Below are 18,866 nucleotides of genomic sequence, written 5' to 3' on the forward strand. Positions count from 1 at the left end.
CCCTCTCACCCTAAACTTTTGCCCTTTAGTTCTGGACTCCCTCGCCCCATGGAAAAGACTTTGTTTATTTATCCTACCCATGCCCCTCATAATTTTGTAAACCTCTAAGGTCACCCCTCAGCCTCCGACACACCAGGGAAAACAGCCCCAGCCTGTTCAGCCTCTCCTGATAGCTCAAATTCTCCAACCCTGGTAACATCCTTGTAAATCTTTTCTGAACCCTTTCAAGTTTCACAACATCTTTCAGATAGGAAGGAGACCAGAATTGCACACAATATTCCAACAGTGACCTATCCAACGTCCTGTACAGCCACAACATGACCTCCCAACACCTGCACTCAATACTCTGACCAACAAAGGAAAGCATACCCAAATGCCTTCACTATCTATCTACCCGCGACTCCACTTTCAAGGAGCTATGAACCTGGATTCCAAGGTCTCTTTGTGCAGCAACACTCCCTAGGACCTTACCATTAAGTGTATAAGTCTTGCTAAGATTTGCTTTCCCAAAATGCAGCACCTCACATTTATCTGAATTAACCTACGTCTGCCACTTCTCAGCCCATTGGCCCATCTGGTCATGATCCTGTTGTAATCTGAGGTAACCCTCTTTGCTGTCCACTACACCTCCAATTTTGGTGTCATCTGCAAACTTACTAGCTATACCTCTTATGCTCGCATCCAAATCATTGATGTAAATGACAAAAAGTAGCAGACCCAGCACCGATCCTTGTGGCACTCCACTGGTCACAGGCCTCCCCAGAGAGTGTACACTTAATCTGTTAAATGTCTTTTCATGAGACAAACCCCTCATGCCTGGAATCAATTTCACAAACCTCCTTTGAAATGTCTCAGATACAACAACATCCCTCCTCAGGAAGGGGACCAAACTGCATGCAATATTTCAGGTGCAGTTTGACTAAAACCTTGTACGGTTGCTGCAACAATTATCTATTTTTATATTCTGTACCATTAGCAATTAATGCTAAAATTTCATTTGCCTTCCTTGTTACCTGCAGTAACTACATGCTAGTTTTCTGAGAATCATGCATGAGGACATCCAGATCCCTCTGCACTGAAGCACTCTGCAGTTTCTCGATTTAGACATTTCCTTTCTTTTCCTACAACAAAACTGACTGGGCTCACACTTATTCACAATAAATTTGTTCACCTAACCTATCATATCCATTTATAAATTTATTTCTTCATTGCAATTAACATTTCCACCTATGTTACTGTGATCTGCAAATGTGGCTATCCAGGTCAATCAAATAGATTATAAATAGTTGAGTCCCGAGGACTGAACCTCATGGCATCCCATTAATTATATCTTGCAAACAGAAAAATACTATTTATCCCAACTCTCTACTTTCTATTAGTTAGCCATCCTCTATCCAAGCTAACAAATTAACCATAACCCCTTCCTACAATACACCTACATCAGTTCCTCATTATCCATATTGCTTGTTATATCTTCAATGAAATCTAGCAAATTAGTGAAACATGATTTACCCTTCATAAAACCATGCTTACACTGATGCATTCTACTTTGACTTCCCATTGTTAATAATGGGTTTTAACAATCTCCCAACATGTTAAGCTGACTGGTTTGTCGTTACCGGCTTTCTGCTTCCCAGTGTTTTTGAATAAGGATCTTATATTTGCATTTTTTCCATCCAATGGAACCTTTCTTGCATCCAGGCATTTTTGAAATATTGTAATCAATGGATTCACTACCTCTGCTGTTACTTCCTTTAAGTCTGGGCCATTAGGCCCTGGGTTCCGATCTGGCTTCAATCTCAAAAATCTGCTTACTACTTTTTATCTCGTGATAATAACAATTCCAAGTTCCTCCCTTTCTATAATATCTGTACGGGATGGTAGTGTGAAATGGAAAGCAAAATATTGACTTAGTTTATGTTCATCACACTTGCCTGAATAAAAGCAAATTCATTTTATCGAAAAACAGCAGGGTCCTGTTTATGAATGTGTAGCTTTTAGCACATGAAAATGAATCACACTGTCAGCCCAAATGATAATCTTGAATTAGTTTGTGACTCAATTTTGAGCACACTCAGGTTTATTCAGTAAATGTGATCCAACAGTAGAATCGCAACCAATGTCAGACACGATATTCTGAGGCATGCAAGCACAGACTAGTTGAACAACTGTCAGCATGCTGCAGATAATCAAAGGAATATGTTGTTTGATACAATCTGCCAATCATTGTAGAACAAAAACAGAAGTTGAGGCAGGGTCACTGGACACACCCTCTCTCTTGCACACACATAAGCAACTTCTCTCTCGCACAGATACAAAAACCCTCTCTCTTGCTCTCTGTCTTGGAGATGCAAATACCCTCTGACTCTTGGACAGATACAAAACACCCTCGCTCTCTCTCTCTCTTTCGCACACAGAGACAAACACACTCTTCTTCTCTCTCTCTCTCTCTCTCTCTCTCTCTCTCTCTCTCTCTCTCACAGACACAAACACCCTTGCTCTCACACAGAAGCACATTCTCTCTCTCTCTCTTGCACGGACACATGCTCTCTCTCTCTTGCAGACACAAACACCCCCTCCCTCTCTCGCAGAGACGCAAACACCCTCGCTCTCCTATACACACACACACACACACAAACATCCCCTCTCTCTCTCTTGCACAGACACACACTCTCACTCATTTGCACAGTCACAAACACCCCTCTTCTCTCTCTCTCTCGCAAAGACACAACACCCTCTCTCTCTTGCACAGACATAAACACCCTCTCACATTCTCTCTCACTCGCACAAACACCCTCTCTCTCCCTCTTACATAGACGCAAACACAGTCTCTCTCTCTCGCACAGCCACAAACACCCTCTCCCCCGCACAGATCCTCTCTTGCACAGATGTAAACACACACTTTCTCATGCAAATGAACATACCCCCTCTTTCTCACAGGCGCACACATCCTCACTCTCACTCGCACAGAGATAAACACTCTCTCGCGCACACAAGCACTCTTTCTCCTCACAGACGCACATACTTGCTCTCGGACAGACATAAACACCCTTAGCTCTCCCGTACGCACACAAACACGCCCTCTCTCTCTTGCACAGACACAAATACCCTCTCATGGACGTTCTCACTCGCACAAACACAAAAACACTCTCTCTCCCTCTCGCATAGACACAAACACATGCTCTCTCTTGCGGACTCAAAACACCCTTTCTCTCGCACACATGCAAACACTTGGAATCATAGCAAGGCAGTCTTTCCACTTATGCAATCAGAATATTGCTACATTCAACCACCCATAAGTCTGTGTACAAAAAGCAAAGACCTGCAGATGCTGGAAATCCGAAACAAAAACATAAATCGCTGGAGAAACTCAGTAGTTCTGGCAGTATCTGTGGAGAGAAAGCAGAGTAAAAGTTTCAAGTCCAGTGAGTCTTCTTCAGAACAGTTTCAGTTCTCTGGCAATTTATATTTTTGTTGCCATAACTCTATGTTCTCTTGATATTGTATAGCAAAACATCATCGCCCTTATCCTCGACTGCTCAGAAGAGAATTTCAGGATCCTTGACATGATTGAAATATAAATTTGTTAACATTTTGAATGTTATTTTTATAGCTATACTTAAAAATAAAACTGCTTTCTACAATTACTGCATTGTATTTCTTGGGAGGCAATGGCATAGTGGTGTTTCTTTGGATGTGCGATTTTTTTGTTAGGATGTCCCCCCCAGTAAGGCAGTGGAATAACGGCATTGTCACCGGATTAGTAATGTTCTAGGGATAGGAGTCTGAATCCCACTAAAGCAGATGGAGAAATGTGAATTTTATGAAAAGCTAATCTAATGGTGAAAACATAGCCACTGTCAATTGTCATCAAAAACACAACTGGGGGACCCAAGGTGGCAGTGATCTAGGAAGATCACGTTGCAGAGCTCCGCACTACACCGCAAGCTGGACAAATTTTTAACCTGCCTTACCCAGATCACCATGATATCCTGGGACTCTGGAAAGGTTGTGGCGTCCCAGGAAACTTAAAAATCAATTTACTTTGGTTTTCGCTGTCCAGGGATGCCAAAGAAGGGTGAAAGAGCATCCAAGGCCGGGCCCGTGGCCCAACCTGCGGGATCCTCAGACTCTATTTCTTACCAGCCCCTGGTGAAGGAGCTCGCGAAATCTCGGTGAGCTGTTGGATAAGCAGATAGAGGAGAAGCTGGCCCTGATCTCGGTCATGCTGCAGAATCATGAACAGCAACTGGGAGTCCTGGAGAAAAGGATGGATGAGGTAGAACACAGAGTCGCAGTGGTGGACATTGATACTGGTTCCTCAAAGGATAGGATCCAAGCTCTGGAGACGCAGGTCTGTAATTTGCTTGACCAAGTTGATGACCTCGAGAACAGGGGAAGGAGAAAAAAATATTCAGATCATTGGTCTGCTGGACTGTAAGGAAGGTGTGTGGCCGGCGGAATTTATTGAGGACTGGTTGCCAAAGTTCCTTAACTTAGTGGCTGGAATGAGTGGCTTGAAGATTAAGAGGGCTCACCGGTTCACGGCGCAGAGGTCAGGTCTGGATCAACATCCTTGTCCTATCTTGGTCTGGTTTCATCATTATAGAGATAAGGAGAGAATCGTGGAAGTTTCCAGAATCCGGGGCAAGGATCCGAAAGCCCTAGTTTACGAGAGTTCTAAGATCATGTTCTTCCAGGACCTCTCTGCAGCAGTGATCCAGGAAAGAAAATCCTATGAGGCATCATGAGATGACTGAAGGAGCTTGGGTTCCAGTACGCTTTGAAGTATCTGGCAGTGTTTCAGATCACGTTAGATGGATCTGTACATCTCTTTGACATGTCGGAGAAGGCAAGAGACTTTGCGGACAAATTAACTTAATCTGAACAACTTAGTATGTACAAATAGTAGTGTTGTTTGGGTATATCTTTGCTTTTTCCTTTAAAAAACAGAGAAGTCCGGTCGGAGCTTTCTCCTCCTATCTTTTTATTGGTAAAAATCTGGTCTAAACTATGTTTGACGGCAGTTGAGATGTGCACTTTCAATTTCTGAGTTAAGTTATACCAAAGGATGGATGGGGTACTTACCTTTTTGTTCAAAATATCTTTATTCACTAGAAATTACAGCATGGAATAGCATTCTTTTCTGCTTGTGTTTGTGGTACAGCGCTAGCTAGGAGAAGGGAAATGGCTAGATGCCTACTTATGGGCAGTTTATGCCCGGTTCAGGTATTTAAATACCCGGACTGCAGTACTGGCAGCGGGATGGCAAGTTGGGTTTTGGGATGTGTAGTTTCCCCCTTTGAGCAGGGGTGTTAATTCCCATATTCAGCACCATTGGCCCTTTATATGTTGGCCTGTTTTTCGATTTTTATTGTATATAATCTTTGATAGTTTTGTAGATTTGTTAATTGTAGTGGTTTTAATTTATGTAGTTTTAATGTTTGATGGATCTTGCAACAATAAGGCTCAGCGATTTGTGATTTGAATCCCTCCTTTCTGGAATCTAAATGTTACTGCAGAAGGTTATGGCTAATGACTTAATTAAATAGTGAACCTGGAACATCAAGGGGAGTCACTCACCATTTAAGAGGAAGAAGATACCTTCAAGTCTTAGAAAGGAGAAGGTAGATATTGATTTGTTACAGGAGACACACTGGAATGATCGGGAGCATTTGAAACTGCAGCAGGATGGCTTTGAATGGGTTTATTTTTCATCTTTTAATACCAGAAGCAGGGGAGTGGCTATATTGATTAGGAGGAATCTCCCATTTAAGTTAGTAAGTTAAAGACACCCACGGGAGGTTTGTAATTCTCAAAGCCCTGATAAATGAGGAAGAATATGGTGTTTTAAATGTTTATTGCCCTCTGGCCCATCATCTCAAATTTCTGGTAGATGCATTCTCTAAATTGATCACTCTCAAGTCCCGGCATGTCATTATAGGGGGAAGAGTTTGATTGCCTCATAGACCCCACAGTAGACAGGTTGCCCAAAGGCCCCCTGATACCCTTTGTACAAACCAAATAATTAGTGGATCCGTGTGTTGAGTTAGGGTTGATGGATGCCTGGAGACGTCTCCACCCTACAGGCGGGGATTTCACATGTTTTTCCAATCCACACAGATGTCACACCAGGATTGATTCTTTTCTGACCCTCGTGGCAACCCTGGACCTGGTGGCATTTTGTACGATTGGTAATATTACTATCCCTGATCATGCTCCAGTGTACCTGTTGGTTAAGATTAAGGACGTTACAGTGGGTTCAAGGCACTTACGAATGGATCCCTTTATCCGCAAGGACAATAAGTTTGTGGAGTACCTCTCTAGGGAATTTCGGGCATTCCGAGACATTAACTCAGGCTTGGTTAGTTTCCTTTGGGAAACTGACACAGCCTATACCAGCGACTTAGGTATTTCCTACTCTGTTAGTAGGAAGTAGCAGAAGGGTGAACAGCAAAGTCTCCTCAAAGCACAGTTGAAGGCAGCCAAGTAGGCTTACTTTGACAGGTCCTCATTTTTCAAGCTACATCGGATTACGAAGTTGAGGTCTGCATTGAATTCCATGCTCACACAGACAGCAAAGAAGGAGCTTACTTTTGCAAAGTAAAAGGTTATAGGAGCGTGGTGACAAGCCAGGCAAGTACCTAGTATATCTCCCCAGGAAAAGGAGTGCCCCTCAAGCCATTACATTGATTAGGGAAGGGTCTGGGAACTTAACATGCGATTCCAAAAAGATTAATGTGGCATTTCAGAGATTTTACTCCAAGTTATACCAATCTGAGGGTTGTGAGGAGGGGTGTGTCAAGCTGGAGTCCTTCTTCAAGGATCTGGAACTCCCGGGTGTGACACCCAAACAAGAGTCTTTTCTCAATGCCCCCTTATCAGAGCAAGAGGTGCAGGAGGCTGCAAAGCAGCTTCAGAATGGAAAGGCGCCCGGTCATGATGGACCTCCCTGCGAATTCTATAAGGAATTTATAAACATATTGTCAGGCCCGATGCTCAACATGTTCAATGACTCATACAGTTATGATCGTCTCTTGCCATGTCTGAGAAAGGCCAATATTTTGCTTATTCTTAAAAAAAAGGGAAGGTCCTGGACCTTTGTAGAAGCCCATTTCAGTCTTACATGTAGACTTCAAAATCCTTTCTAAGACCATTGCGTTAAGGCTGGAGACTTTGTTACCTTCTGTTGTTAAAGAGGACCAGAAGGGCTTCATAAAGGGCCATAGATCCTACGATAATGTTAGGAGGCTGGTTAATATAATTCAAGCATGTCAACAACAGTCAATACAGGGACTGGGGATTTCTCTAGATGCAGAGAAGGCATTTGACCAAGTTGAGTGGTAGTACCTTTTTTATATTCTGGAGCTATTTGGTTTGGGCGAAGCCTTTATAAGATGGGTAAAGGTTCTCTATAGTGACCCTCTCTCGCTGCAGTCATCATCAGTGGGGTGCGATCAAGCAATTTTAACATTTTTAGGAGCAGCCAGCAGGGCTGTCCCCTTTCACCATTGCTTTTTACATTAGTGAGTGAACCATTGGCAGAGGCCATTCATAGGGGTCCTAATATATTGGCTCCAGAAGTGGAGTCAAAATTATGTACAATTTCATTGTATGCAGACGATGTCCTCATTTTTTTGTCAAATCCAGCAGTTTCAGTGCCTCACCTGATACAATGCATCAGCCCGTTTGGCACCTTTTCGAGGTACAAGATTAATTTTGCAAAGTCCGAGGCTATGCCTATGGATGGTTTACGAAGGTGCTCGGTCTTAAGGGTGAATATCGATTTCCATTTAAGTGGTCACAGGGGTGTTGTGTGTATTCGGCACATTTATCACTCTAGTTCTTGATCGGTTGTTTAAAATTAATTTTGTTCATTTATTCGACAAAAATCAAACAATATACTTCAAACATAGGAGGCACTGCCAATCTCACGGTTAGATCGGATAGTGCTTATTCTCCCCCGTTTGTTGTACCCTATAGGAATGCTCCCCCTGATTTTCGATAAGCAAACTTTCAGGACACTGAATAGCTGGTTCAGCTCTTATTTGGCATCATAAGCAGTCCCTTATTAAATTAGCTAAACTGCAATTGCCTCACAGACTGGTGGGGAGTGGATCTCCCGGACATTAAAAACTATCAACTAAGCTCGGTGAGTGACTGGGCTTGTAGCGACCCTCTTTCAATATGGTTAGATGTCGAAACTTTTCGGGCAAGGTGCACCCTTGCTGTCTTTGGACAAGATGAGGACAAAGTTTGAGAAGATTTGTAGCTCGGGTACTCGTTGTTGTGGTTCTGTTCGCTGAGCTGGGAATTTGAGTTGCAGACGTTTCGCCCCCTGTCTAGGTGACATCTTCAGTGCTTCGGAGCCTCCTGTGAAGCGCTTCTGTGATCTTTCCTCAAACCACTACAAATACTGGAGGAAAGATCACAGAAGCGCTTCACAGGAGGCTCCCAAGCACTGAGGATGTCACCTAGACAGGGGACGAAACGTCTGCAACACAAATTCCCAGTTTGGCGAACTGAACCACAACAAGATGAGGACAGTTAGGGAATACTGCCATAACCCAATAGTTATCAATACTGTTAAAGCATGGAGGGTAATTCAGCAGAGGCAAGGCAATATAGGCAAAACATCTTCTCTTACACCTATAGTGGGTATGCCAGGTTTTCAATCGGGGATGATCGATTCATGATTCAAACAATTGGCAGCTAGGGGTATGTCTTGCATGGGTGATTTATTTGAGGGAGACACAATGATGTCCTTTGATCAGTTAGCTATCTACAAGGGACCCCTTTCTTTCTTTCAAATTAGGGATTTTATTCAAAACAAGACTACACTTTTGACTAATCTCTACAAATCCAACATAGACAGGAGGTGCTGAGTGCTAAGAGTACACTTTCTGTCTGCACTTTATATCATCAATTTGGGGGGGTGGGGAGGAGCCTTAGAGGAGTTCAAACGACTCTGCAGTGTGTGGGAGAGAGCGCTAGGTGTTGAGGTCTCCTCACAGGCACGGGAAGATGTTTCTGAAAATGCAAGTAAGATATCAATTTGCATTAGGACCCATGCTTTACAGTTGAAGGTTCTCCACAGGGTCCACTTGGCTCCGGATCATTTGTCAAAATTTAAACCAGGGGTATCTTCAACATGTCCCAAGTACAAAATTGATATGGGCACTCTTACCCATTGGTCCTGTGATAGGCTTCAAACATACCGGAGTGCTGTGGCAGGTGCAGTGGAGGGGATTTTGTAAGGGTGGCAAAGGACCCAATCTTCTTGGCCTGCCCAATTCCCTGTAGATGCGCATAAGAAAAAAAAACTTTCCACCATCCTCACTGGCAGCCTTTTTTGGAATACCTAGACACAGATTTGTCTGCCACACTAATAAGGTCTTTTACATAGCCATAATGATTGGATATTGGACTTGTAAAGTATAGAGAGGGGGAACTGCGAATGTATGAATATGTAAAACTAATGTTCTCGATATTCAAGAGTGAGTGTTTTGTTTGGCTGAGCTATTATAATTTATGAGTTTGTTGTTGGTTATTATTTATTTAGTTAAGTAGTTAGTTGGTTTTTTTTTAAATACGTATTTTTCTATACATATTTATACATTTGTACATGAGTTCAGTTTGGGTTTTTTACATTTTTTTGGTGTTCCTTCTTTGTATTGTTTTGAATTGTAACATTTAAAAATCTATTTTTCAATAAAAATGTTTAAAAAAAAATAATTCATTAATAGCCTTTAGGGAAGGAAATCTGCTGTCTTTACAGACCTGATTTATATTTGAATCCATATCCTAAACTTCTACATTCCACGAACAAATTACAAAAAAAAGAAATTGCTCAAAAGTTAGGGGGTTACTGGAATAATGCCAATAGTAACAAGGCCACGCTTGCACGAGTGTTATACAGGACTCCAAAGTAGTGAATTTAACATAAATGATAGGACTCACCCTCCAATCCTTGCTTTTCTAGTAGAATGGGATACACATAGACATACGACTTCAGCTTTTCTTGTTCTACAGCTTGTGTGTCAAGCGTCACGCTTTCTCCCAGTACCAGAGTTTCATAGGAAATGAATATGCAGCCACTAAAGTAGGCAATCGAAAAGGTTAATTCACTTCAACAAACTGCAAAACAATATTATTCTTTTCAAGGGTTACTTTAATTATTCAATTTCTTCGTAAAACCTTTCCATACCTAGATGCTAAATGAGCCAACAGAAAGTGCTTGAAAATACAACAAACTAAAATGGTCTTTCAATACCTGAATAGTCAGGCCCAACTAAAACCGTGCAAGCGCAAATTTTATAAACTTCAGTATCAACCCAATATGTAGAAAAAATAGCTGAATCTAAGAGAACAAGTGGATATACAATTGGTGAAGGACTTCAGCGTCCATCATGATGATTTGCTTGTAAGCAGTTCGGAATTAAGATAGCTCAGTTCTGAGGAGCATATTTGACAGACTGGACCTGCAGGAGATAGTAAGAGAACAAATAAAGGGGAAAACTTACTTGACCTCGTCACCACCCATCTACTTATTATATCATGGCAAGCTCGCAGCAGAATTGCATATATCTCAATATGTACTGCCAAGATCCAGTATGTCCTTCACTCTATAATTACCATCAAGACAGAACACAGCAAAAACAAAGTGCTGGAAAAAAAAATCACAGGATCTAGCAGCAATCAGATGTTAATGTATTTGGAATTGAAGGAGGCAGGAAAATTATTTATGCTGTGGTCAAATAGGCTGGAAGAGCATCAGTAGATTACATAGAACAGTACAGCACAGTACAGGCCCTTCGGCCCTCGATGTTGTGCTGGCCTTTTATCCTACTCAAAAATCAGACTAACCTACACACCCCTCAATTTATTGCCATCCATGTGCTTGTCCAGCAGTCGCTTAAATGTCCCAAATGTATCTGACTCTACTAGAACCGCTGGCAGTGCATTCCACACTATATAAGTAAAGAACCTACCTCTAACATCTCTCCTAAACCTTCCTCTGATTACCCTAAATTTATGTCCCCTTGTGATAGCCATTTCTGTCCTGGGAAAAAGTTTCTGGCTATCCACTCTATCTATGCCTTTCAACATCTTGTACACCTCTATTAAGTCACCGTTCATCCTTCTTCCCTCCAATGAGAAAAGTCGTAGCTCTCTCAGCCTTTCTTCATAAGACATGTCCTCCAGTCCAGGCAGCAGCCTGGTAACTCTATAGACCTGCAGCCTAACCTCGCAGCTCTTAAACTCAATCCCCCTGCTAATGAAAGCCAACACATCATATGCCTTCTTAACAATCCTATCAACCTGGGTGGCAGCTTTGAGGGATCTATGGACATGGACTTCATGGATCTCTAATTATAAAAGGTTATGCCTCAGTTACAGAGCGCTAGTGAGACTACATCTTGAATACTGTGCTCAGCTTTGACATCCTCACCTAAAGAAGAATGAAAATGCATTAAAGGCAATTCACAGAAGGTTAACTAGATTGACACCCAGAATGACAGGCAGAGGTGGGAACTGCAGATGCTGGAGATTAGAATCAAATTTAGAGTGATGCTGGAAATGCACAGCAGGTCAAGCAGCATCCGAGGAGCAGGAAAACCGATGTTTCAGGCAAAAATGACATTCCCAATGAAGGGCTTTTCCCCGAAACATCGATTTTCCTGCTCCTTGATGGTGCCTTACCTGCTGTGCATTTCCAGCATCACTTTAATCTTGACACCCAGAATGAGCAGACTGTCTAACGGGGAATCATTAGACAGGCATATCTTATTTTCACTAGAGTCTAGAATAGCAAAGGGTGATTTGATTGAAGTTTCTATTAATCTGAATGGTCTTGACAAGGTGGATGTAGAAAGATGTTTATTTACTTCTGTGAATGAACAATGAGATTACCCTTTTATGATAAAAATGGAGAGAGTTTTGTTTGGAAGGTTGTGCAGCTTTGGAATGCTTTGCCTCAGAAGATAGTGGAGGCAGGACCATTGAATATCTTTAAAGGCAGAAGTAGATAGATTCTTGTTAGGCAAAGGAATCAAAGGTTATGGGGATGGATATGAAGGTGCAATGTATAACACAAACTAATCAGCTATTATCCTCTGGGGGTGGAGCAGGCTTGAAGAGCTGAATGGCCTACTGCAGCTAGTAATTCGCACATTCATATATTCTGCGAACTACAATGATCTGAGTTTGATAAGCATAAATTTCCATTAAGTCTATGTTCACTCAGCTCAGTCCTATCATTTCTTTTTTAACTGTTCTGCTGTTGTACCCTCCATTATAGATTCCTTCCTACCTATGTTAGGTCAACACATCTGTAGTTTTCCCTTTGCTCTCTTCCTTCTTTCTAAAACAGTGGGGTTACATATGCCACCTTCCAATTAACATGGCCCAAACCACCAGGTACAGAGAATTTACCTCCTTTAAGTCATATGCAAATCGCTGATGCGTTTTTGTTTCATACATATTAATATCCTTCAATTCTTCATCAAATCTAGCCCTTAGATTCATCATTATTTTTGGGAGCTATTAGTATTTTCCATTGAATGAAGTTGCTATCACTGAATCTATCATCATCAACATCCAGTGATTTAAATCTGTGGCCTTCTGATTCGGAGAGAAGGTTGATACCACTGACTACCAGCTGGTTTGGGTGTATGGCTATCACCAATACTGTGGTAGTTTGGGAAAGCCATCCTTATTGGGCCAGTACTCAACTAACACTGCTCAGCGTCAAGGGAGTTGACAGTGTCATGCTGGAATCAGGCTGCAATTTCATTTATCTGAAACAGATCAGATGTTTCCTGCCTGTGTGCCAAAAGCAAAGACAATATCCAAAGAATCTGTCCCTAGTGGACGTTTACTACCAACAATTGGAGTCTAAGACCTTTGTCCTTGGTTACTGATAGCTTATTGCTCTAGGGGTTGCATCAAGGGGACAACTATCTAGTTCTTGGTTAACTATCAACTATTTAGGTCAGGATAGGCATCAACTTGTGCAGAAAGGAGCACAAGAAAGCTAAACAGCATTCATTGGTTAAATGAATGAGTGGAAAAATTGTTTAATGTCATCCAATATGGCAAAATGAGAACTATTCATTTTTCACTCAAGACAGACTGATTGGAGAAATTCTTAAATGATGTGAAACTCAGTACTATAGGAGGAAAAAGACTTTAGAGTTCAAGTACACAAATCAACAAAAGTAGTAGACAGGTACAAAAAGCAATTGAAAAATACAAACAGAGGCCTCTTTTACAAAGGACATGAAATACATAGCATTGAAAGTTAAGTTTCAGTTCCAAGAATCATAGAATTATAACACCACTGGCCACTGGCCTGTCATGTCTGCAGTGGTTTTAATACTCGCATTCAAAAACAAACAAAGCAACACAATACAGTCAAGTGATCATTCAAAAACTTACCCTACAATAATTGGCCCAGCATATTGTCCAATTCTTCCTGCCAAAGTATTTAGAAAATAAAAGAATTTTAGCATTTTAAATTCAGGAGAGCACTGTCATTAGGTCAAGAATTAAATTCATTCACACAATTTTTTTATGAAAAGCACAAATCTGGCAGATCGAAACTTTTCGAATATAGGACCAATTTACAGCCTTTTAAAACACAGGATGGCTACAGCGTAAAAGGCCATTCATCCATGTTGACTCTGCAAGAACCACTCTCATCCATTGTACATTACCAACCCCCTCACCCTCCATAACCTTTGCAGAGCTAACTCGTAATCTCATGAATATCTCTTCAGATAACTGAGCAGTTTCATTAGGAGGCATTGACTGAATCTGCCTATAACACAGTTAGTTCATTCTTGATCCAATCATACATAAAACTGTCTTTCCTTTAATCATCATTGTCTCTTCTGCCAATTCCCGTATATCAGTGGTTTTTGGCTTGCAATCTTCCTGACCAGGTTTTTCATAATTTTGAGCAGTTCAATCAAATCTTGTAGCTTTTGCTTCTCCAATGAGCTTCAACTTCTCCAACTCATCAGGTGACTGTACTTCACGAATCTGTCCTGCACCTTTTTAAGATATGCTATATAACATCATTGCGATTACAGAGACTTTTTGACAAGGTGATGAAGATGATTGATGAGGAAAAAGCAGTTGATATTGTCTGCACAGACTTCAGTAAAGCCTTTGACAAGGTCCCTCATGGCAGACTGGTACAAAAGGTGAAGTCACATGGTATCAGGATGAGCTGGCAAAATGGATACAAATAGCCATAGGAGACAGTGGGTAGCAATGGAAGGATGCTTTTCAGAATGGAGGACTGTGACTAGTGGTGCTCCATCAGCCTCTGCTGTTCATGATCTACATAAATAATTTGAAGGAAAATGTAGCTGGCTTAATTAATATGTTTGTGGATGATGCAAAGATTGGTAGATTTGCAGATAGTGAGGAGGATTGTCAGAGGATACAGAACGATACAGATTAGTTGGAGGCATGGGCAGAAAAACAGGAAGATGGAGTTTAATCCAGACAAATGTGAGGGGATGCATTTTGGAAGTTCAAGTACAGGTGAAAATTATACAGTGAGTGGCAGAACTCTTTGGAGTATTGATACGCAACACTAGTCCAGGCAAAAGGTTGACTGAAACAGAGTTTGTTAAGAAGTTTCGACAGCATTCAACAAAAAGATCTCAGTTATAAATTTGATTGATTTAACGAAAAGAAACCAAAAGATTCAGACTTCAAGTTCTCATCTTAGCTTAAGGAAATCTGAGAAAGAGGGCAAGGAATCCAAAACAGCTCAGCATGGACCAAAACCTGATAATAGCCACATTTTCATGAATTCAGGCCAGACCGAAAGGCAGAAATTATGCAATCAGAAATCATGAGCACAGTACCTATGCATCAATGACATTTAAGCAGAGGAGGAAAACTTGAGATAAGGGTAGTGTATCAGCTGCCAGCTCAAAAGGTCGAAGAGTGAGGTGTTGGAAAAGCACAACCAGTCAGGCAGCATCTGAGGAGCAGGAGAATGGACGTTTCAAGCATAAACCTTTCATCAGGATTGAGGCATGTGGCCCAAGAGGCCTGAGAGATAAATGAGAGGGGAGGTGGGGGCTGGGGAAAGGTAGCTGAGAATGTGATAGGTAGATGAAGGTGAGGGTGAAGTTGATAGGTCAGAGAGGAGGGAGGAGTGGACAGGTGGGGACGAAGATGAACAGATAGGGTAACCAAAGAGAGCGGTGCTGAGTTGGAAAGTTGAATTTGGGATTGGGGGGGGGGGGGTGGAAAAGAAGGGAAATGAGGAAACTGGTTAAATCCACATTGGGACCCTGCAACTACATGGGATCAAAGTGGAAGACGAGGCCTTCTTTCTCCAGGCATGGGGTGGTTAGGGCACAGCAGTGGAGGAAGCCCAGGACTTGCATCTCCTTGGCGGAGGAAGAGTTCAAGATGTGGATTTAATGGAAGCTCCATGGATAGAAAAGTATCAACAACTGTCCATATATGGGAGATGGGAAATATTGCATTAATACATGGCAGCAGGAGTATTCAGCATTCAAATTTGACCTTCCAAAAATGAATCGCTTCACACTTATCCAGGTAAACCCCATCTATCTCTTCTCAGCCCAAAGCTTTTCAGCCCTGCATCCTGTCAATGTCTTGTTGTAACCTGCAACACCCCTTGACACTATCTACAACACCACTGACCTTTGTGTTATCAACAAACTTACTAACCCACCCTTCCACTTCTTCATCCAAGTCATTTATAAAACTACAAAGAACAGAGGCTCAAGAATGGATTACTGCGGGGCACCACTGGCCACTGATCTCCAGGCGGAAAACTATACATCCACTACCACTTGCTGTCCCCTTTCAACCAGCCAATACTGTATTCAGACGCCAAATTTCCATGTATGCCATGCCGCCTATCTTTCTGAATGAAAATACTTCCTCATCCTTAAAAGTCTCCTCTATTTGTCAAACACAGTTTCAATTTCACAATTGCGTTGATTCTGCCTGATTGAATAGACTTTTCTTCCATTGTCAGTGCCTATTTTCTTTTCCTCCTCAATATTTCCTGGTTCTCACACTTTGGGACAGAGTTTATTCCTCGGCCATCCAGCCTCAGAGGCTGAGAGTTCCTGACGCAGGTAGATGGAAAGCTTGTCTTCAGGCTCTCATATTTTAGAGGGTTTAAAGATAAAGAAGAAATCACAAAATATCCCTCCCGCTCACTCCCCTTCATTCAAGCCATTCGATTTGTTTTTATCCATTCCCATGGCCCTTAATACTTTCCATGCGTCACTAAGACAATTTACTCAACAATCCTCCACCACAGTCCCTCAAACTCCCTCTGCTTAATTAGCCAGTGACATGGTCATTTATAGCCTTTATGCTATCCAATACTCACCTACTATCCTCCATAACTCCTCATACCCCTGTCTCACCCTATACCCCAATTATCCCCATGAACATTTATAGTCCCATACAAGCTCATTTCCCCATCATCCTTTGTCCTTCTCTGTCCATGTAAACCCACATAGCATCTACAATGGCAAACCTTGGCACGTGTACTGGCAATTGATGATGTCACTTTAGAGAAAGAAAACACACTTGCTGGTAACAAGTAAGTTCCTTCAAAAAAAATCTGCAAACACCTATGGGCACAATATGCTCAAACTAGCTTGAAGATGGGAAACCAATGCCATCCACGAACAAGTGTATTTCCGACATGAATGCCTCTGGAAACAGGTATTACCATGATGTGTCAAATGCAAACCACCTCTCAGCACCTAACAATTCAGAAGAACAGTAGAACAAAATGCCGCAGAATGTTACAAGAAATGATACCCACAATCGACTCCACAAATACGAATGGGAAGCTTTGCGCCAAAAAGCTCTGTATACCAACATAACTGACCATGAGTTGACAAGTACATTAGACTGACATTCAACACTACACAACAGTGAACCAAGACAAAGAAAAGACTAGCCCTTCAAGAAAAACCAGACAAATTCACAAACAACAACAGACAATTCAGAAGCTTGGATTAAAAAACCTGTGGGACCAACCATTCACATACACAGAAAAAGCATTCTTAGTACGAGGGATGAGCTACAACTACAGTGATGTGGACAAAATGGACTTTCTAGCAGCACTGGAATCAACCCTGAAAGACAATGGACTTACTGAAGAAATCCAGCAGGCCATCAGACAGACTAAGCACCAACACTAAGCAGGAAGAAAGAAAAGGTACACTCAACACACTGGAATGGAAAGCCCTGGAAGGACTCAGAAAAGACAGAAATGTTGTGATCATACCGGCAGACAAAGAGTGCATCACCGTCATCCTGAACAAAACATTGTACATTGAAAAAGCAAATACACGACTCGCAGATACCAACACCTACCAACAGGTGGCGATGGATCAGACTCCACAGCTAGAAAACCGAATGACAGCTGCATTGAACAAACCCCACAAGGCAGGTGAAATTAACAAAGAATGAAACCTGGTAGATCCAACACACTCCATTTCTACAGGTTACCAAAGGTACACAGACCAGGGGCCCACATCAGATCCGTAGTCTCATTTCCCAGTATTTCAACATCAACTGGAATACCTAATAGAAGACTCACGCCACTCCATCTACTCCACCTAGCAATTCCTGAACATCAAAGACACCAAAGTGGGTGATGACGTGGTCATGATTTCTTCAACATGATGGCCCTATTCACATCAATAAACATCACCCTGGCCAAAGAAACACTGGCCTCACGAACACAAACACCAGACAGCACCAAATCAATCAGCAAGGACAGCATCCTCAAGCAAGTGGACCTGTTCTTCACTACCCACATCACCTTCAACGACAAGACCTACAGACAAAATCAACAAGACACCCACGTGAGAAAGTTTATCACCTATAGACTATAAACCTTCCCACATGGGATCACTAATATCAGGATTCTTAGCAAAACCAGTTATGCAGAGACGAGAACTCACAGCCCTCCCCACGATCCAGCCCAAGCTTTGGGTCCACTTACGTGGATAGCACCTTTGTCATCACGAAATGGAACAAATTAGAAGAAGCCCACAAACACATAAACAGCATCCTTACTGGCATAAAGTTCACCAAAGGGGAAGAGAACAACAACAGACTCCCCTTCCTAGATGTCACAGTAGAATGAACTGCCAGTGGAGAACTGCAGACTAGTGTCTACAGGAAAGCCACACACACTGACCAGATACTCAATTGTAGGAGCAATCATCCCAACACCCACAAATGGAGCTGCATCAGGACATTATTTAAATGAGCCACGATGCACTGCAGCACCCAGGAATGAGAAGCCGAAGAAAAACACCCATACAATGCAACCAAGAACGAGTACCCGATAAGCAAATTCCGCCGATTCATAAACAACAAACCTAAACAAGAAGACACAACATGCCCAGAGACGCTAGCCACACTACCATACATTAAAGACATCTCGAAGATGATGACCAGATTACTCCAGCCCCTTGGCATCATGGTAACCCACAAATCTTTCAACACACAAACAGTTATTGATGAATCTAAAAGGGTCCTGCACCAACAACCAGCAGAACAAACATCATATACAAAATACCCTACAAAGACTGCAACAAACATTACATCGGACAGGTGGCCGGGAAACTAGCTACCAGGATGCATAAGCACCAACTAGCCACTAAAAGACATGACCAACTATCACTAGTATCCTTACACACAGATGAAGTGGGACACCGACTGGGACAATACATCCATCCTGGGACAAGCTAAACAAAGAGAGATGGGAATTCCAAGAGTCGTGGCATTCAAACTGGAACTTCATCAACAAACATATCGATTTGGAC

At 42.0% G+C, this 18,866-nt stretch overlaps 1 protein-coding gene across 2 annotated transcripts in view; it reads right to left on the reverse strand.

Annotated features, from left to right (window-relative positions):
• serac1 (serine active site containing 1) overlaps nt 1–18,866 on the reverse strand; it is a 129,828-nt gene that overhangs the window by 106,262 nt on the left and 4,700 nt on the right. For both annotated transcript variants that reach the window (XM_072581110.1, XM_072581111.1), the window contains exons 2-3: nt 13,441–13,477; nt 9,961–10,097 (exon numbers count right to left, since the gene is read on the reverse strand). In XM_072581110.1, coding sequence (XP_072437211.1) covers nt 9,961–10,097; nt 13,441–13,477 — 174 coding nt within the window. The remainder of the gene's footprint in view (nt 1–9,960; nt 10,098–13,440; nt 13,478–18,866) is intronic.

This window comes from Chiloscyllium punctatum, chromosome 11 (genome assembly GCF_047496795.1).
Source record: "Chiloscyllium punctatum isolate Juve2018m chromosome 11, sChiPun1.3, whole genome shotgun sequence".
NCBI lineage: Eukaryota > Metazoa > Chordata > Chondrichthyes > Orectolobiformes > Hemiscylliidae > Chiloscyllium > Chiloscyllium punctatum.